General features: G+C 43.3%; 1 protein-coding gene across 5 annotated transcripts in view; it reads left to right on the forward strand.

The window, feature by feature from the left end:
• The window catches only part of NME7 (NME/NM23 family member 7), a 310951-nt gene that overhangs the window by 29714 nt on the left and 263313 nt on the right, over positions 1-17924 (forward strand). For all 5 annotated transcript variants that reach the window (XR_003852753.1, XM_029577812.1, XM_029577811.1 and 2 more), the window contains 2 exons: positions 4521-4628; positions 9399-9565. Coding sequence is in view for 4 of the 5 variants with exons in the window: in XM_029577812.1 (XP_029433672.1) it covers positions 4521-4628; positions 9399-9565 (275 nt within the window). In the remaining variant the exon portion in view is untranslated. The remainder of the gene's footprint in view (positions 1-4520; positions 4629-9398; positions 9566-17924) is intronic.

Genomic DNA, 17924 nt, shown 5'->3' on the forward strand with positions numbered 1-17924 from the left:
TATAGGATGCTTTTTAGAAACTAGTTTATATGTCAGGTTTCTCATGATACATTTTGTTTAATGTTACATTGTTTTATGTTGTATACTGTAATCTGCTTAGCATGATTTGTTTTAGGTGGAATATAACTATTTTAAATCAAACTGTTGCATAACTTTGTATCTCAGTACCTTGATCTGATGATAAACAGTACAGCAGAACATAGTGTGATACATTAGCTCTAACTCAGCTTGTTCTCATTTTATATTTTGATTTGGCAGTGAGATTTTATTGTCTGATGGGAGGAGGGTATGTAAATCAAACAAAAATCTTTCAAACCCAGAGTATAGATAGTTTATCTTCATAGTATCACTATGTCCCCAGGCCTAATATGGCTTCTGTAAGAACATCTTATCACTTTATCTGCTCAGGCAATAATCAGCCTAGTTGTAAAAACCAGGCTGCTTATAGATTTTTGTTTGTTTATAGATGTATTTACTTTGTTTTTATGTACTAGCTGTTCCCGGCCACGCATTGCCGTGGCTCAGTCTGGTTTAATTTCACAATGCGCATTAGCTCTGCTCCGGCCGTCCCAACTCCCTCCCTCCTTCTCCAGTGGTGGATGGACTAGCTCAGCGACTCTTTTAGCCTTTCCTCCTCCTGTGTGTAACTGTCCGGCAATCCCTACTTCCTCCCCCCTTCCCCAGCGGCGGAGGAACGGGCTGAGCCGTTTCTCGGAGCGGCGACTCGTCTGCCCTTTTCTCCTCCCCTCTGTGACACCCAGCACGTAGCGCAGAGCTCTATGGTCCGCACATGCGCAGTAGAGCTGCTCTCTACTGCGCATTTGCGGTCCGTTGGTCAGAGCCCATTTATATTGTAGACAAGCCGTTAAGCCCGTTAAAACGGGCTACATCCCTCTGTCTCTCACCTCCCCCCTCATTCTCTCTCCCCTCACTCTTCACCACTTCCTCCCCCCCTCCCTCACCCACTCCTCCCTCCCTCCCACTCAGTCTCACTCACTCCCTCCCACTCAGTCCCACCCCCTCCCTCCCTCTCAGTCCCCCTCTCCCTTTCACTCAGTCCACTCTCACTCCCCCTCTCACTCACTCAGTCCCACTCTCCCTCCCCCCCCTCTCACTCACTCAGTCCCACTCACTCCCTCTCCTCAGTCCCCCCCTCACTCACTCCCACCCATTCTCTCTCTCCGTCCCTCCCACTCAGTCCCTCCCACCCACTCTCTCTCTCCGTCCCTCCCTCCCACTCAGTCCGTCCCTCCCTCCCTCGCTACTGGCCGCTACCGCCGCCGCCCGCTGTCGCCGCCCGCTACCGCCACCGCCCGCTGCCGCTACCGCCGCCCGCTACCGCCACCGCCGCCGCCATTTTTTTTTTATTTTTTTACGCACGGCTCTGACCAACGTGCTGGCCCGCACATGCGCGGTAGAGCTGCTCTCTACTGCGCATTTGCGGGCCGTCGGTCAGAGCCCATTTATAAGGTAGATAGTGTGTGTTGCTGTTACGTCCAACAGATGGCGCTGTTTTTCCCAAAAAGTATGTTTTTACCTGTCACAGGTGTGACATCTATATAATATAGGTATATAAAAACACGCGTGTATTCGACTGCAATGTTGTGTCAAAATTTCAAAGCAATCGGTGAAGAACTTTCGGAGATTTAAGATTTTGAACAAATGAACATTTACATTTTTATTTATATAGATGTTATTTATTGTAACCTGCCCTGAACCTTGGAGAGCGTGGGCAACAAGTCTTTTTAAATAAATAAAATGGATCTTATGTCTGCAACTTCTCTTGGTCTGTTGGGTCTGGACTGAAATGAGATGTCATCAGATTATGTAGATGTCGTGAATCTGTCTCCTGCCAAAGCCATGGGTGTAGGTGGACTATCGGTGTTTGACTACCCCTGAAACCAGACCTTGACCAGCAGCTGGGACCGCTTCAAGGAGAGACTGCCTAGGCATTCACAAGCTCCTGCCAAATCGTGTAAGATTGGCCTAGCGTAATTTTATACCGGGTATTCAAGTAGCAGTGTATCTGGAAATTGCAAGTTGAGATTAAGTTGATATGAGCTGTGTGATGTTTTTTTGGACCAATAATGATTTCTAAATGTAGAATCACAAATGTAAAACAATGATTATAATTCTTTTATGAGCTTTTACTGCCACGCTTGTGAATCATGATGAAAGTGAAGAGATCTAGTTCTCTGAGCTAGGTCATTAATTCTGTGATCTAAGCAGTTTCAGACAATTTTTGAGCCACTTTCCCTACAATATGAGGACTAATATAACTATGGATATAAGATTGTATATGGATAAAAGGGTTTCTGTGGGTTTTTTTTTTATTGCTGATTGAATTGGTTCAATAAATATATTTTAAAAGATGAATATTTTGTCATGACTCCCTACATCTTTTTCAGCATAACCATTATAATTCCCATTAAAGACATTTTCTCACTTGAATGACCTTATTTTCACTTTTATTTGGGCACCACATATCAAACTTTGCCTTCTTTGGCTGTTTACAACCCAAGGCAGTATGGCATTGCCAGACTTCAGAATCTATAATTACTGAGCAGCCAGGGTCTCCTGCTTCAGAGTATGGTTTGAGCTGTGATCCTACTTAATCATGACTTGTACTAGAGGAATATTAGGCTGAGGATCTTGGTCTTTTATGTCTATTGTCTGTCTCCATTCTCTGTGTACATATATATATAACTAGATCAGCCCTTTAATTGTATCTGGTATACCTTGTATATACCATGTGTAAGCTCGACAAAATTCCAATTCTCTCTCTCTCTCTCTCACATTAGAAATAACTCTGTTATCTCTAGTACATATACTACAGAGTTAGACATTTGGGAGGCAGTGAGCTGTGATTGCTCTGGCAACTTTTGGATGATGTGAGCCCAAAGCCTTTCAGTTCATTAAGATTAGTTTGAGCTATCCTCACACACATTCCATATATATTTTCAAATAGAGGTCTCTGTATATCTTATTTATACTAGATGTGTACATAGGGTACCTCTGCTTGGGGGGGAAAAAAACCTGTCCCTAAAACAAGGTTCAACAATTTGACATCTTCACAATATACATGTATCCTTAATCTCTTGTCAGGATCCACAACTTGTAACTGCCCAGTGGAACAACAACTTGCAGCTAGATTTGGATAGGAAAAACTGGGGGGACATATATTGCTTAGTTCATAGGGTATCTGTTTTTTGTGGTTAGTTTAATCACCAGCTCAGATTATCTATATTTATTCATTTTTATTTGTTTTTTTATTTATTCCATTTTATATTCCACTGTTTCCATTTGTTCAAGGCAGAATTATACCCTGGGTATAGATGCCCAATATTTTCATACAGAATTTTCTTCTGCCTTGTCTGGGTATGGGTGTGGTCTAGAATGGTCTTATCTTCATGTATGATGGTCCTCTGTAGAGGTGTAAGGTTTTTTTTGGAGAGAGATGGAACCTGAGAGCTCTTTCTTAGGATATTCAGTAAATCTATCGTTGATAGTGTTGGGATTCTGGAGGGAAGTTTCTTTCCTTACACCTCGCCTTCAATTAACATCAATTAATTCATGCAACCATATTCACAATTGTGATTCAATGGAAATTTACTAACGATGGCTTATTGACAGAATCAGATCTATGAAATTGCTGTAACAAAAAAAACCTCTGACCTTTATGCTAAAGAAAAATTGCTAAATGATAGGTTATGGGGTAAATTTTTGTCCTATTGTGATAACAATTTATTGTAGGTCTCCATGTAATTTAATTATGTACTATGCTAAGAGGGAGTGTTGGTTCTTGGAAACATTCTGCTTGAGATTTGTCATGCTATCTATTGTGTTGATTGTAATGAAGTATGTTCTTTCTTTTTTACCATGTAAATAGTTGTTTTGTCTGGTTATTAAATAAAGTTATTAAAAAAAAAAAGTCTAAATTCTTGTACACTTTGAAGGTCAGGCATGGCCGCTGGTTTTCTGGCTTTCTTTTCCTTGCAATTGCATTGTGGTAAGACCTATAGTGATCAAATGGAGGACTTTCTCTGATGACCCTCTAGCTCTAGTATTAGGCTGCACTGTTGCGTGATGCCCAAAGAGTAGCAAAACCTGGAGATACAAGTTCTAATCTTACCTGCATTGTTCAATGGTTAAGAACGTAAGAACATGCCATACTGGGTCAGACCAAAGGTCCATCAAGCCCAGCATCCTGTTTCCAACAGTGGCCAATCCAAGCTATAAATACCTTTTTGTCAAAACAAGGAAAAAAAATAGGGTCACAGGTATACAGTAACTGGCTTGGACAGGAATATATACAAGTTCAAAACACATGCTTTGAAAGTATTTGCTGTCGTGCTCCCTATCCAGTTGAATAGAAAACCAGACAGATATGATCTCTCCTTAATGCGTCCTTTTTTTTTTTTTGCATGAAGAACACATAATAGTTGTATAAAGTTTGATTTAGGAGCTTCTTTTATGCATTGATTTTGTAAAACCATTAATTTGTTGCATTTTTCTTTTAGAGTGATGAAGACAGATACGTGTTCATTGCAGAATGGTATGATCCAAATGCTGCACTCCTAAGACGTTACAATTTAATATTTTACCCAAAGGATGCATCGATAGAAATGGTAAGGACAACCAGCATTTCCTACCTCTAGCCTTAGAGCTCAAAAACTCCTCTGGTCTCTTATTACGTATAACAAATACCTCAAGGAACCAAGAAATCTATTTATTTAAGGACTGGTCTGATAACCCAGCAAGTATAGTTCCTAACTTAAACTCATGTTTCTCTGATTGGCTTGACCTGGGAGGAACTGCTGAAGTACTACTACTTAACATTTCTGTAGCGCTACATGACATAGGCAGCGCTGTACAGCATTCACAGCCCCCAGGGGGAGGATAAACTAAACAGTGATTGCTAGTGATTTAAATAAAGAGCTTGGAGAGAGATGCATCCGATTCTATGGGGTTTGACAGCAACATTTATTTAATACATGGGATGGGAATTTTGGACAAGACAGAAAATGGTTACTGCGTGGAAGAATTGCAGGGGAGCATCAGAAAGAGAATCATCTTTTTAAGATGGTCAACTTCTCTAGATTCACTTCCTCAGACTGATTTTGCTGGGAAGCAGGTCAGTCTCCCCCCCTCCCCTCCCCCCCCCCCCCCCACCCCAAGTTTTTCCTGTGCAGCTGGATTGAAAGGCCAGAGTTTTCCTATATTTGGTCTTGATCAAACACCTAGCATCTTCCCATAAAGTCATGAAGTGAAGGGCACACACTCTCCTGAGGACAGGGTTGCTATTGCAAGGAAATGAAGATATATCATTGAGATGACAGAGTAATACAATGCTTATAGAAACATAGAAATGACGGCAGAAGAAGACCAAACGGCCCATCCAGGCTGCCCAGCAAGCTTCGCACTTTTTTTTTTCTCATACTTATCTGTTTCTCTTGGTTCTTATTAACCTTTTGGTTCTATTTCCCTTCCACCCCCACCATTAATGTAGAGAGCAGTGTTGGAGCTGCATTTAAGTGAAATATCTAGCTTACAGGTCGATACAGTAAGGTCGAGGTAGAAACAGTGAGGTAGTGTCAGGCGCACCCTTCCTCCCCGCACGCACAGTTCTCTTCACTAACTCCCCGATACTCTCCTCTAATCGCATGCAAATGCATGCCGCGGCTTTAAAGCGGTAGGGAAGGGTTATGCCCGCGTAACCCATTTTACTGTATAGGCGCTTAATACAGCGCCTATACAGTAACCTGGGTGCGCTGGTACCTGTCATTTCAAATGACATTTGAAATGACAGGCACCAGGAAGTGTAAAAATCAAAATTTTTAAATACCTGTCGGAGGGCCGCGTGGGTCCAGGCGGCCGGCGGGATCCGGGGGGGCCGGTGGTCGCGTGTTAAATCTAGGCCGCGGGCGGGTGGGCGCCTGTTCCAGGCGGCAGCGGCGGCGGGGGGACACGCGTTAGTTCGAGATGGCCGGCGGGTGGTCGCGTGTTAAATCTAGGCCGGGTCCGCACAGGCGCGCATTCATTCACTGCCGGTGGGGGCTGCCTCTGGCAGCCCCCACCGGCAGTGAATGAATGCGCGCCTGTGCGACCCCTGCGATTCGGCGCTCAAGGCGTGACGTCACGGCATGTGACTGCCTTGAGCGCCGAATCGCAGGGGTCGCACAGGCGCGCATTCATTCATCCAGGCGGAGGAGCCGGTGGCGAAAGCAGCTGGCTCCTCCACCTGGATGAATGAATTCATTCACTGCCGGTGGGGGCTGCCTCTCCGGCAGCCCCCACCGGCAGTGAATGATTGAATGTGCGCCTGTGCGACCCCTGCGATTCGGCGCTCAAGGCAGTCACATGCCGTGACGTCACGCCTTGAGCGCCGAATCGCAGGGGTCACACAGGCGCGCATTCATTCACTGAATGAATGCGCGCCTGTGCGGACCCGGCCTAGATTTAACACGCGCCCACCCGCCCGCGGCCTAGATTTAACACGCGGCCCTCCGACAGGTATTTAAAAATTTTTATTTTTTATTCTGACAGGTTTTATGTGTCCCACATCATTACATTTTCTCGATCATCTCTGTATCGCTTTTTTTTTAAATTGTGTTTTATTGTTTTTGAGTGTCTTAAGCGGTGTCGATGGATTTGTTACTAGACTCACAGTCCTAACTCCTACTAGGGGGAGGCGGTAAACTAACACGTTACGGCCGCGGCAAAACAGTGCGTTACTAATGAGAGAACCTGAGTGCCCGTTACGGTATCGGAGGGGAATAGCTAATTCCTTCATTATACAGCTAATTCGTTCATTTACATGCCGGGTGCGGGAAGGGTTACGCGTCTGTTTTAAGAAGCGCTACGGACGCGCAAAACTGGAGACTGTATCGCTGGTTTGCCTTACGCGTCCGAATTGTGCGCAGCGAGCTCGTTACAGACGAGAAATCTTCAACTGAACTTTACTGTATCGAGCTGTTAATTAGTTAGGGGTAGTACCCGCCGCAATAAGCAAGCTATACCCATGCTTATTTGTTTACCCAGACTATGTTATTCAGTCCTTGTTGGTTGTGATTTAATTAGAGAAAGTTACTCTTAGCACCTTAAATTACAAGATGTTGATTAAAATGTCTATTGCTGAACTAATGGTAATAATAAAGAAGATAAATTTGAGATCATACAAAAAAGTTTAAACTCTAAAGAAAACTAGATGTCTTTCCTAATTTCCACGTGCCACAACCCTACATCAATCCACTAGTCTTTAGGGGGTAATTTTTATAATAGGCTGCATAAATTTAAGGATGTTATGAGCTCAATTTATACCAATTTTCAAAGTGAAGTAAGTTCCCTTTGAAAATTATCCTGACAATACTGTATGCACATTTGGGGCATTTGCAGTTTTCCTGAGCAAATTTACATGCATAGTTTTTAAATAAAGTGAGTGTAAGTCTCACATCCCCTAGAATGCCTGTCCCCTATGTGCATAAAATTACATGTGTACAATATAATACTGTATGTGCATACTTTTACATGCTTATTGGTTGTGCAATTTTTTAAAGAGTCATTTATGCAGGTAAAACACTACATAACCCACCCAAGTCCCTTTCTATATCCTTATGGGCTTGACACTTATCGGTTGTTTACCTCATAAGTCACAAGAAATTAAAACAGATTTCTTCCCATTCTTTTGAAAGAGTTTTAAAAAGTATACTTAATCCAGTGTTTTGACACTTTTGAATAAAAGGTATGTATCTTTCCTTATGACTCGCCCCCTGATTTTAAAAGTTTCCTTCCCCAAATCCTCATTTCAGGTATTCTCTTAATAGTTATAATTTACATGCCTCTGAATGGGATTTGGATGAGAGCAGAGATTCATAACAGCAAGATGCTCTTCTTAAAGCTTGGCACTCTAATATCTTCTGAGGTAGGCTGACAGCATGGGGACACTGTGAGACTGCATGCTCCCAATCTGTGCAGCTGCTTCTTCTCCTGTCACTTTCCTGCACGCTTAAGGAAGGAGTGCATACTTATGTGGTCCTTGTACAAACTTCGTCCTGCGGATCTATCAGCTGAAAGCTGGGGGAAAGTAACCTGCCAGGTTCTTGTGGCCTGGTTTGGCCTCTGTTGGAAACAGGATGCTGGGCTTGATGGACCCTTGGTCTGACCCAGCATGGCAATTTCTTATGTTCTTATGGAGAAAGGAAGGTGAAATGAGGAATGTGAAAAGTGAGATAGGAGGAGGCAGGAGATGGGGAAAATGACAGCTGAAGGTGGGGATGGAGAGAAGAAAAAGATAGCATGAAAGTGGGATGAAGAGATGGGCAAGATCCTGAAAATCTGATTTATAAAAGCAGTAAGGAGCTGCTAGTGATTGGAAGGTCCAAAAAGACTCCTACATTTCATCCTCTGGACAAAAACGTTTAATACCCCAAATGCTTAAATGGCTTGGGCACATATGCAGAGGACTTATTCAATTCTTGACTTACGTTTGTGCTCATTGAATTTACTGGGCTTTTGAATGGGGCAAGGGGATGAGAGAAGTTTGTGAGGGAAAAATCCAAGATATTATGTTACTTGGAGCAATTTCCTGAAGGAAATGAGATCTGTATCTTTCGGCTGGAGACATGTTCATTGCAAAGACCTAACACGAAGAAAGGATCAGTGAAAAAGGAATTTTATTGAATCTTGCCTGACTCTGGCTGAGTTTCGCTCTTCTAGGAGCTGCCTCAGGGGCTTGTCAACACCAATATTATTGCTTGTGTATCAGCAGCAGGACTGCGGTCCGTCGTGGAAAATAGTAATGGAACCATAGCTATACTAGTGTGGTTCTAGCCATAAGCATATTTTTCATACATAGTTCAAATGTATGAAAAAACTGTGTGCTCGTGGAAGAGCCAACAGTTGTGGCTGACAAGCCCCTGAGGCAGCTCCTAGAAGAGCGAAACTCTGCCAGAGTTGGGCAAGATTCAATAAAAGTCCTTTTTCACTGATCCTTTCTTCGTGTTTATTGCTGCTAGCCATCTTGGATCAGCTTCCGCTTTGTTTTTTGGGACCAAAGACCAATTTATAGCCATATTTTGGGTCACCTGCCCTAAAAGAGAAGGAAATCATCAAGCCAATACAAATGTAAGACTAGTGATGGGTAGTATGAATTTGAGTCTCCTGTCTAGGACAGGCAGGTTCCAAGTATATGGTAGGTACTGGCTCGTGAGGGAAGGTTGGTGATCCTAAGGGGTTTTGTTGTTCCCATCTAGCTGCTCTCACTGTTGAGTAATGCTTCGTCCAGAGCAGCATTGAAGTTTGTTGATAGGGGAGTACAGAGAAAACTATAAAAAAGAAAGAAACAGTTGATTTTAGGGATCACATTGGTAGACATGTCAATGTTAAATTTCTTTCCACAGTATGATGTGAAAAATCATCGCATCTTTTTAAAACGAACCAAATATGAAGACATAAAGTTTGAAGACTTATTTGTAGGCAATAAAGTGAATATCTTTTCACGCCTGCTTCATCTGGTGGACTATGGGGATCAGTATACAGCCCACAGGCTTGGCAGCAAGAAAGAAAGGTAAGAATAGTGATACATTTTAATCATTGAGGATTGGTGTTAATGGCTCACAAGTTTCAAACTTGTGCTTAATTCAACCCCTTTTTGTATCCTCAAGTGTACAATGTAAGTGCACTTATTTTTAACACTTAAAGCTAAAATCTACTTTGGACCAAAAAAATGACAAGTAACTTCAGATACAGCAAACAGTGGAACCGAATTTTCAGAAGTATTAAAACAAAGCTTTCAATTGGCAGGCTTTTCATTGTCTCTACTTGATCAGAATGGAGAATTTGATTATATTCATTTTTTTCCCTTACTATCACAATCATAATAAGCTACAGTAATTGTTGAGGATATGTAAAATGTTTGTGTTTTCTGATACTGGAATAGTTGTGATATCTTTAATTAGATCAACCTGAACGTACATTGAGGAACCTTTCTGTATGTGCTAATGTTTAAAGCTTACATTAAAAGAAAACAAAATGCTGATACATTTTACATTGTTTGTAGACAAGCAGGATGCATCAGCCACAGAAGTGGGTGATGTCATTCACTGGTGCCAGCATCTCAAAAACTATGGAAAAACCTAGAAGGCTTTGTTAGGGCATGTGCAGACTTCCTACACAGTCTTTTTGAATGAAGATCTTTTGGCTAAAATAGCTTCTTTCACCATTCCTAGGTTTGGTTTTTTCCCCAAGTTCTTTGTGTGACCTGTTTTCAGTGATCTTGGATGACTTCCTTTGTAAACATTTTTATTTCTCTTTGGCTATTTCTTCCGCTGCAACTTCAGGCTTCCCTGACAAATCATCACAGTGCGCATATGCATTGTTTGCAGCCATGACATGACGTCCTTGTATGTGGTATCTGCTCAAAAATGTCACCCAGAACCATCAAGTTCCTGCAGTTGAGATGCCAAGAAATCAATGCTGATAAAAGTCCAGTCCATTGACTCCTGCACTGAATGCTTCAACACTGAAGCACCAAGAAGTTGCATTGTCCACTGGCAGTGCATGGACGCCGAGGGAGTCTTTTCTTGCCTTGGCACTGAGCTTGGAACACAGAGGTAGGAATAGGGAATGCTTCCATTCCCACTGCTCAGACTCAAAGATGGGGTCTTCAGAGATGAGGTCTGGTCCAAGCATTGAAGGAAGGCTTTCAAGCATTGACACCGATCTCCTTTAGTGCATGGACCTGAAAGTAAGGAGGCTGGGACGCTGTCAGAGCACTCTCACAAATGACTACATCAGAAAGTGAGCTCCTCTTTTCTCAAGTGTCAGCTGTGAACTGGATCTTTGAGACTTGTGCCCAAGCACAGAGTGGTTTGGCAGTGATATCTGTATCTTGACATTGATATTCACTGTCCATATCCTCTGTACTGTCAAAGCCGGAGAGGAAGACCTTCCTAGATGATCAGCATCGTTCAGACTTGATTTGCCAGAATCATTAGGAAGGCCCTCTGGGGTCAGTATTCTCTCAGACTTCTGTTCTTCTTTTAATATCAAATTGTGATTCTGAGCAGTACTGGAAGTCTGTTCGTGGATCTGGAGATTCTGTGTCTGCAGGAGGTTGTTATTCTGATCTTCAATCAGATCCCTTTTTTCCTCAGGCAAGAAGAGTGTCCCCATCCAGAGGACCTCTCTTTCCCAGCTTTTGTGCAAAAAATGGCTCAAGCCATTCTCTTTAATTTGGAGGTAGAGCTCAGATCACCTTTATTTGGCTCCCTCTGATTCCTTGACGCTCCAAGGACTTAGTGGTAGCCACCCACCAACTTTTGTAAGATGTATAGAAGATCATATTGATACCTCAGAAGGCAGATTTAAAGTACTATGGCCAGGCAGCTCCTGGATTTTACAAAGTCCAGTAGTCATGCTAGTGTGTGGCAGTCAAATCCACCCTGGAAAGGACCAAAAATTCTAAAGCTCTTGCCTCAGTGACCCTGGACCATGAGTCTCAAACCTTAGACCTTTATGGGAGAAAGTTCTTTCAGAATTCTATGTTCAATTTTCACATAGCAAACTACCAGATATTCATGGTTGAGTAATGCACTCTGTACTGTAAGGGTCAAGGAAATTCTCTTGAGTATTTCTCAGGATAACCAAGCGAATTCATCTTGTCACAGGCTGCAGTGCTGGGGGAAGAAGATTTTGTGTGCAGGGCTGCCGATTTGTAAGTTTTTTCCTGTGGTAACTCGTGCCACTGTGCTTTGGAGTTTTATCGTGACAAGAGGACGTGCACGACCCATGTTAGCCCCCCCACTCCCATGGCGCTGACATTAATGTGCACGAAAAGTTGCAGGGCCTGTGACGGTGCTTGTTCATGGCTTAATTTAGCCAATGTTGTACGGATTGTGCTGCGGGGGGGAGGGGCCCTCGTCGTCACAGTCCTCTGACAGGAGAGCTACCCGATCCCAGGGCCCTGTAAGGGAGACTGCTAGGGGAGATGTTGCTGCTAGAAACAAGAGGGGTGCATAGGGCATGATTCAGGATCCTGTTGAGAGGCCCGGGACTCCCCTCCCCCTCTGTCTCTGGCAATGCAGGCCGGGGCTGAAGATCAGAGGGAGGAAGGTCTGAAAATTCCTGAGGTTGGGGACTGTGAGGGAGAAGAATTCTCCACAGAATTTGTTTTACCCATACACAAGGCTTATTTGGCCAGGAGGTATGCAGGGAGAAAAAGGTTCCTGAACCAAAAAGGGCAGCCTAATCCTAAGAGGGCAAAAAGGTCCCTGGACAGGAGTTGGGGGAACCTTCTCTGATGGTTGGATCTTAGTCACCCAGAGGGAGCTCTGGAATCAGATGATTTGGATGACCATCTGGAGGATTCAGATGAGGATCTGGCAGACGCTGACCCAGTTATTAACCAGGGGGATGATTCAGCCGACCATGAGCTGGGTAAGAACCAGGACAAATCTGGAGATTTGTCTGAGTCTGAGGAGATCCCTATTGCGGAGGAGGACAGCCCATGAGTGGTCCATCCTTTTTTGTAAGGAAGAGTTGAAGCCACTTATTCATTCCGTCCTGAAGGAGCTGGGAGTGAAGATGCTACAGGAGGAATCGGATAATGGAGTAGATTTGGTACTGGACGGTCTTCAGGATCCTCCTACAGCATTCACATTACCTAAGGAGGTTAAGAAATTGGTAGACCGGGAGTGGAATGCGCCAGAAGCTGGGCTAAAGGTGGCAAAGGCAATGACAAAGTTATATCCATTAACTGAGGATATTTTGCAGCTCTTGATGTTGCCCAAGGTAGATGCCTCTGTATTGGCAATCACCAAGAAGACCACCATCCCGGTCACAGACTCAGCCATGCTTAAGGGCCTTCAGGATCAGAAACTGGAAATCCAGTTGAAAAAGGTATTTGAGGTTTCAGCCTTAAGCCTGTGAGCAGCCATCCATGGTGTAACCTGATGCAGAGGGCCTGTTTGTGTTGGGTGTAGAAGGTTCAGGAGAAGATGGGGGAGCGCTGAGGGTGATTCTCAAATGACGACCCAGTTAGAAGCTGGGATTGCATATGTGGCAGATGGTTTGTATGATTTCATAAGGACCTCGGCCAGGAGTATGGTGCCTTTTCACAGTGGTAAAAAGGTAACGGTGGAGTGCCTCAGGGATCTGTACTTGGACACCATATGGTTTTACCGACCAAACTTAGAGAAGAAGGGGAAAAAAAGTATACAGCAGTATCATGTTTAAAAATGTCTTAACAATTCTTATACTAACTGTGCACTATACATATATTGATCGACATTTATCAATTATTGGTGATTGTTTTGATCCACCATCAACTCCACCTTTACATACAATGAACTTCCAGGAAAACTAACGAACTAGTTCCCTAAAATAATCTTAATACACTTATTTACCCTATATTACGTTTCCTCATAATAAAATGATGCTGCCAACACCTCCGAGTTTCTACATAAGGTGGTGTCAAATTTCCCTAGGCCTCATTGTTCATAAAGATGAGCAAGCTTTCCGCACTTTGACGAGAGGTACCTGAAATAGATGGAATACCTAGTTTTTTATTCCCTTTGAGCCCAGTAAGCCTGAGACTGCTGAAACCAAATGAATGCTTTCTTTTTTTTTTTTTCAATTTAAATTTTTATTAAGTTTTCAAACATATAGAATACCCAGTTACAATAAGCATTGCAATCAACAACAAACTGAACAATAGAAACAATTTGCAAACCAATCTCGTATACAGAAAACACCTGGGTAAGCATAAGATAATACCTCAAGTTCCCCCCCCCCCCCCCCTTCCCCTTCCCCACCATGAGCCCCAACAAGAACATTGGATTCAGGATCGGCTGAAACAGGTAAAGACAGTGACAGGAGTTATAACAGGAGTAGAATAACTAATTTGAATTTGGAAGGACAAGGAATGACCAGGTCGAGATAAAAAGATCATTGCTCCGCTTGTGCTGTTTCCCATTGTAAATAAGGGGCCATGTGTCTTTAAATTTATGCATAGAGTTATGTAACTCCGCTGTGATGGCTGCCATCTTACTGTAATAGTGTAATTTATGCTGTACGATGGCCAAGGACGGTGTCATGTCTTGTTTCCAATAGCTGGCTATGGATAATCGAGTAGCAATAAAAACTTGTTGACAAAAGGCCATGTGTGGTTTTTTCAGAGGAGTGTGTGGGAGTGAGAGTAACATAAATCCCGGGTCTAATAGGCCCTGAACGTCCAGGATGCACTCCAGCCATTGCGCCACCTGTCGCCATAAAGGGGATATCCTATCACAAGACCACCAAATATGAAAAAAAGGGCCTGTCTGACCACAACCTCTCCAGCATTGGTCACTAATATGAGGATACCGTTTATGTAAAGTGCTTGGGGTAAGATGCCAGCGGGTGATAAGCTTATAACAATTCTCCTGTAGGGTAGCCGATACTGAACATTTGCGAGCGGAGGTAAAGATTTGCGTCCAAGAATCGATACTAATGGTAAATCCCAGGTCAGTTTCCCATTTTGACATATAAGGGAATGGTTGAGTGGTAGGGCCTAGTAATAAATTGTATAGTTTAGATATCATCCCTCTAGTTTTATCTATATGCTCACAAAAATGTTCAAAAAGGGTTTTGCCTAGCACCAAGTCCTTGGATACATTGGGAGATCTCATAAAGTGAAGGATCTGACTGCCCGCCAAGAAATCTTGCCATGGAAGGGAATACCTAGCTTGTAGGTCTGCCCAGGTCATAAGGGTTCCTCCACTAAGCAAGTCCTCCATCTTAATAATGCCTTGACGATGCCAATTCTGAAAGGCTTTATTACTCTGTCCCGCAGGGAAAAGAGAATTATAATAGAGACGGGTGGAATAAAAATACATCCTGTTGCCTATGAGTTGTCCTTTCCACTTATTCCATACTTTAATAGTGGTGGCCAAGGCTAACTGCATCGGTCGTATAGGCGGCCAAGTTTCGCGAGGCTGCCAAAAAAGAATCCTAAGAGGGCAACCTCCCAACAAATTTTCTTCAAATTTAACCCATTGCTTTATGTACGCCTTTCTATGGGTATCAATAACTGCAGCAAGCTGCCCAGCTACATAATATTGCTCTATATTCGGAACCCCTAGGCCACTCCGCAACCACGGTTGTTGTAGTATCCGCCTGGCCACCCTAGGGGGTCGCCTCCTCCAAATGAAATCAAACAGAATCTTCTGCCAGGACTTCAAAATAGCACTACTAATAAAGATAGGTAGGGTGTTGAACAGATATAAGAATTTCGGGAGAATGTTCATTTTAACTATTGCAACACGTCCTACCCAGGAGAAAAAATCTCTATCCCATTTCTGTATATCAGTTTTCACTTTATCCACCAGAGGTTTATAATCAAGATGAAATAATTGCTCAATATCAGGACCAATTTGTACCCCAAGGTATTTAATTGAACGGGATGCCACCTTGAAGGGATAAATTTGTTTTATGGCCGAAAGAACCACTGGGTCTGCTGAGACATTTAGTAATTCAGTTTTATCAAAGTTAATTTTAAAACCTGAAACTGCGCTAAAAGCCTTGATCTCGTCCATAACCCCTTTGAGAGAGACCAAAGGATTAGTTAGAGTCAAGAGTATGTCATCTGCAAATAATGACATTTTCAGACTACTATGACCTACAGGGACCCCTTCTATCTGGGTGGACGCCCGGATACGTGTAGTAAAAGGTTCGAGGAAAAGAGTAAATAATAGGGGCGATAATGGGCATCCCTGCCTCGTTCCTCTCTGCACAGGGAAGAGGTCACCATAACGCCCATTTACTTTTATTCTAGCCCCAGGATTGCAATATATACATCGTATCCATCCCAAAAAGCTTTCCCCAAATCCCATTTTAACTAAGGTAGCAAATAAAAAATCCCAATGTACGAGATCAAAAACCTTTTCGGCGTCAACAGCTAGCAAAACTAAAGGTGTTTGCTCCTGCTTAGCCCACCATAAAATATCAATCACTTTACGTACATTATCGGCAGCTGTCCTTTGAGGTATAAACCCTACTTGATCTTTATGTACTAATTTTGCAAGAATAACATTTAAGCGGTTCGCCAACACCTTAGCAAATAATTTAAGATCAACGTTCAAGAGAGATATGGGTCGGTAGGATCCTCACTGGGCAGGGTCCCTTCCTGGCTTGGCGATGACTGTGATTCCTGCAACATTGGAATGAAGAGGCAGAGGTGCTTCGTCCGAAAGACTATTAAAGAAATCCATAAGCGGGTCCAGTAGCTGCTCCTGACATTGTTTATAGTAGACTCCCGTGAAGCCGTCAAGGCCTGGTGATTTCCCTGGTTTCAAATCTTTAATAGCAGTCTGAATTTCTATCGTTGCTATCGGTGCATCCAAAAATGACTGGTCATCATCTGTCAAGACAGGGAGCGTAATAGGGAGTAAGTAACGGTGGATGGCCTCCTGTGTGATGTCGGATGCTTTACAGTATAGCGTCGAGTAGAAGTGTGTAAAACATCTTCTGATATCGTTGTTGGTGGATTGGATATTTCCCTGCTGATCCTTAATTTTAGCGATGTTTAGTAGCTGACGCTGCTTGAGTTTTCTAGCAAGCAACCGTCCTGCTTTATTATTGCCCTCGAAATGCTTTTGCTTAAGTCTGTCCAAATCGTGTGCTATTTGTGTAGCTTCCAGTAGGTGTAGTTCAGAGCGAGCTGCTTGAATACGTTTAAGGAGTGATGGATTCAGAGTTCTGGTGTGTTGGTGTGATAAAGAATTCATCTCGTGGATTAGATCAGAGCGTTTACGGTCCCGTCATTTTTTTAAAGCCGCAGCCAAGGCGATTAAACGCCCACGAATAACCAATTTGGAGCATTCCCAAATGGAGCTGGCGCGCGGGACCGACCCCTGATTTACGGCAAAATAGTTTCTCAGGGCTTCCTGTATTGTAGTGAGGTGCTCCTTAGACTTTAAAAGATCCTCTCTAAGGCGCCAGAAACGTATACCAGAGTCAGAGTCAGAAATGTCCAGCACAGCCCAGACTGGAGCGTGGTCAGACCACGTGATGGTACCAATATCAACTTCGACTACCAAATTTTGCAGCTGTTTATCAATTAAGAAGTAGTCTAGTCTAGAGTACATATTGTGTGGTGTGGAGTAGAAGGTATACGTTCGTTCAGTAGGATGGCGTTGCCTCCAAACATCAACAAGACTCCAGTCATGCATCAATTGAGATAGTTGAGAAGATGCTTTCCAGCCCCCTGAGGATCGCCGATTAGAAGTATCCACTCGCGGATTGCGAACTAGATTATGATCCCCTCCCCATAAGATATGGCCTTCAGCAAAAGTCATCAATTTCTCATGTACAGCCTTCAAAAACAGATCTTGGCCCGTATTGGGAGCATAAATATTTACAATGGTCAGCGTTAGTGTATCACATAGTTTTAAAAATTGAAAACGTCCCAAGGGATCCGCATAATGGTCCTTTAAAGTATAAGTCACTTTATTAGATATCAAGATGCCCACTCCGGCATACTTGGAAGTTTTAGAACTAGCAGCAAGAAATACCGTGGGATAGCCATGAAAGCGCAGAAGATGTTCATGTCGCTTTCGAATATGCGTTTCTTGGAGGAGAGCAATATCAACACGATGGCTCAGCAAGTCTCGTGCCAAAAATTGGCGCTTTGTATGTGAATTGAGTCCCTTGACATTAAGGGTCCAGATCTTCAAAGCCATGATTCAATCGTGATGAACTCCTGTGTAGCCCCGTGTAGCAGCAAAGGGACCGTCGTCTCCAAATGAAAAATGTTACCTATTGACCGTGGTACCTCATGGAGTGGCTCATGGCAGAAAAGTACCCCTTCCCAACCCAATCCCAAATCAGTTGTATCCACCACTTGGATACCTCCCATCTCAGGGGTCTTAGCCACTTGCGGGAAAGGC

The sequence above is a fragment of the Rhinatrema bivittatum genome, chromosome 15 (assembly GCF_901001135.1).
Source record: "Rhinatrema bivittatum chromosome 15, aRhiBiv1.1, whole genome shotgun sequence".
Classification (NCBI taxonomy): Eukaryota; Metazoa; Chordata; class Amphibia; order Gymnophiona; family Rhinatrematidae; genus Rhinatrema; species Rhinatrema bivittatum.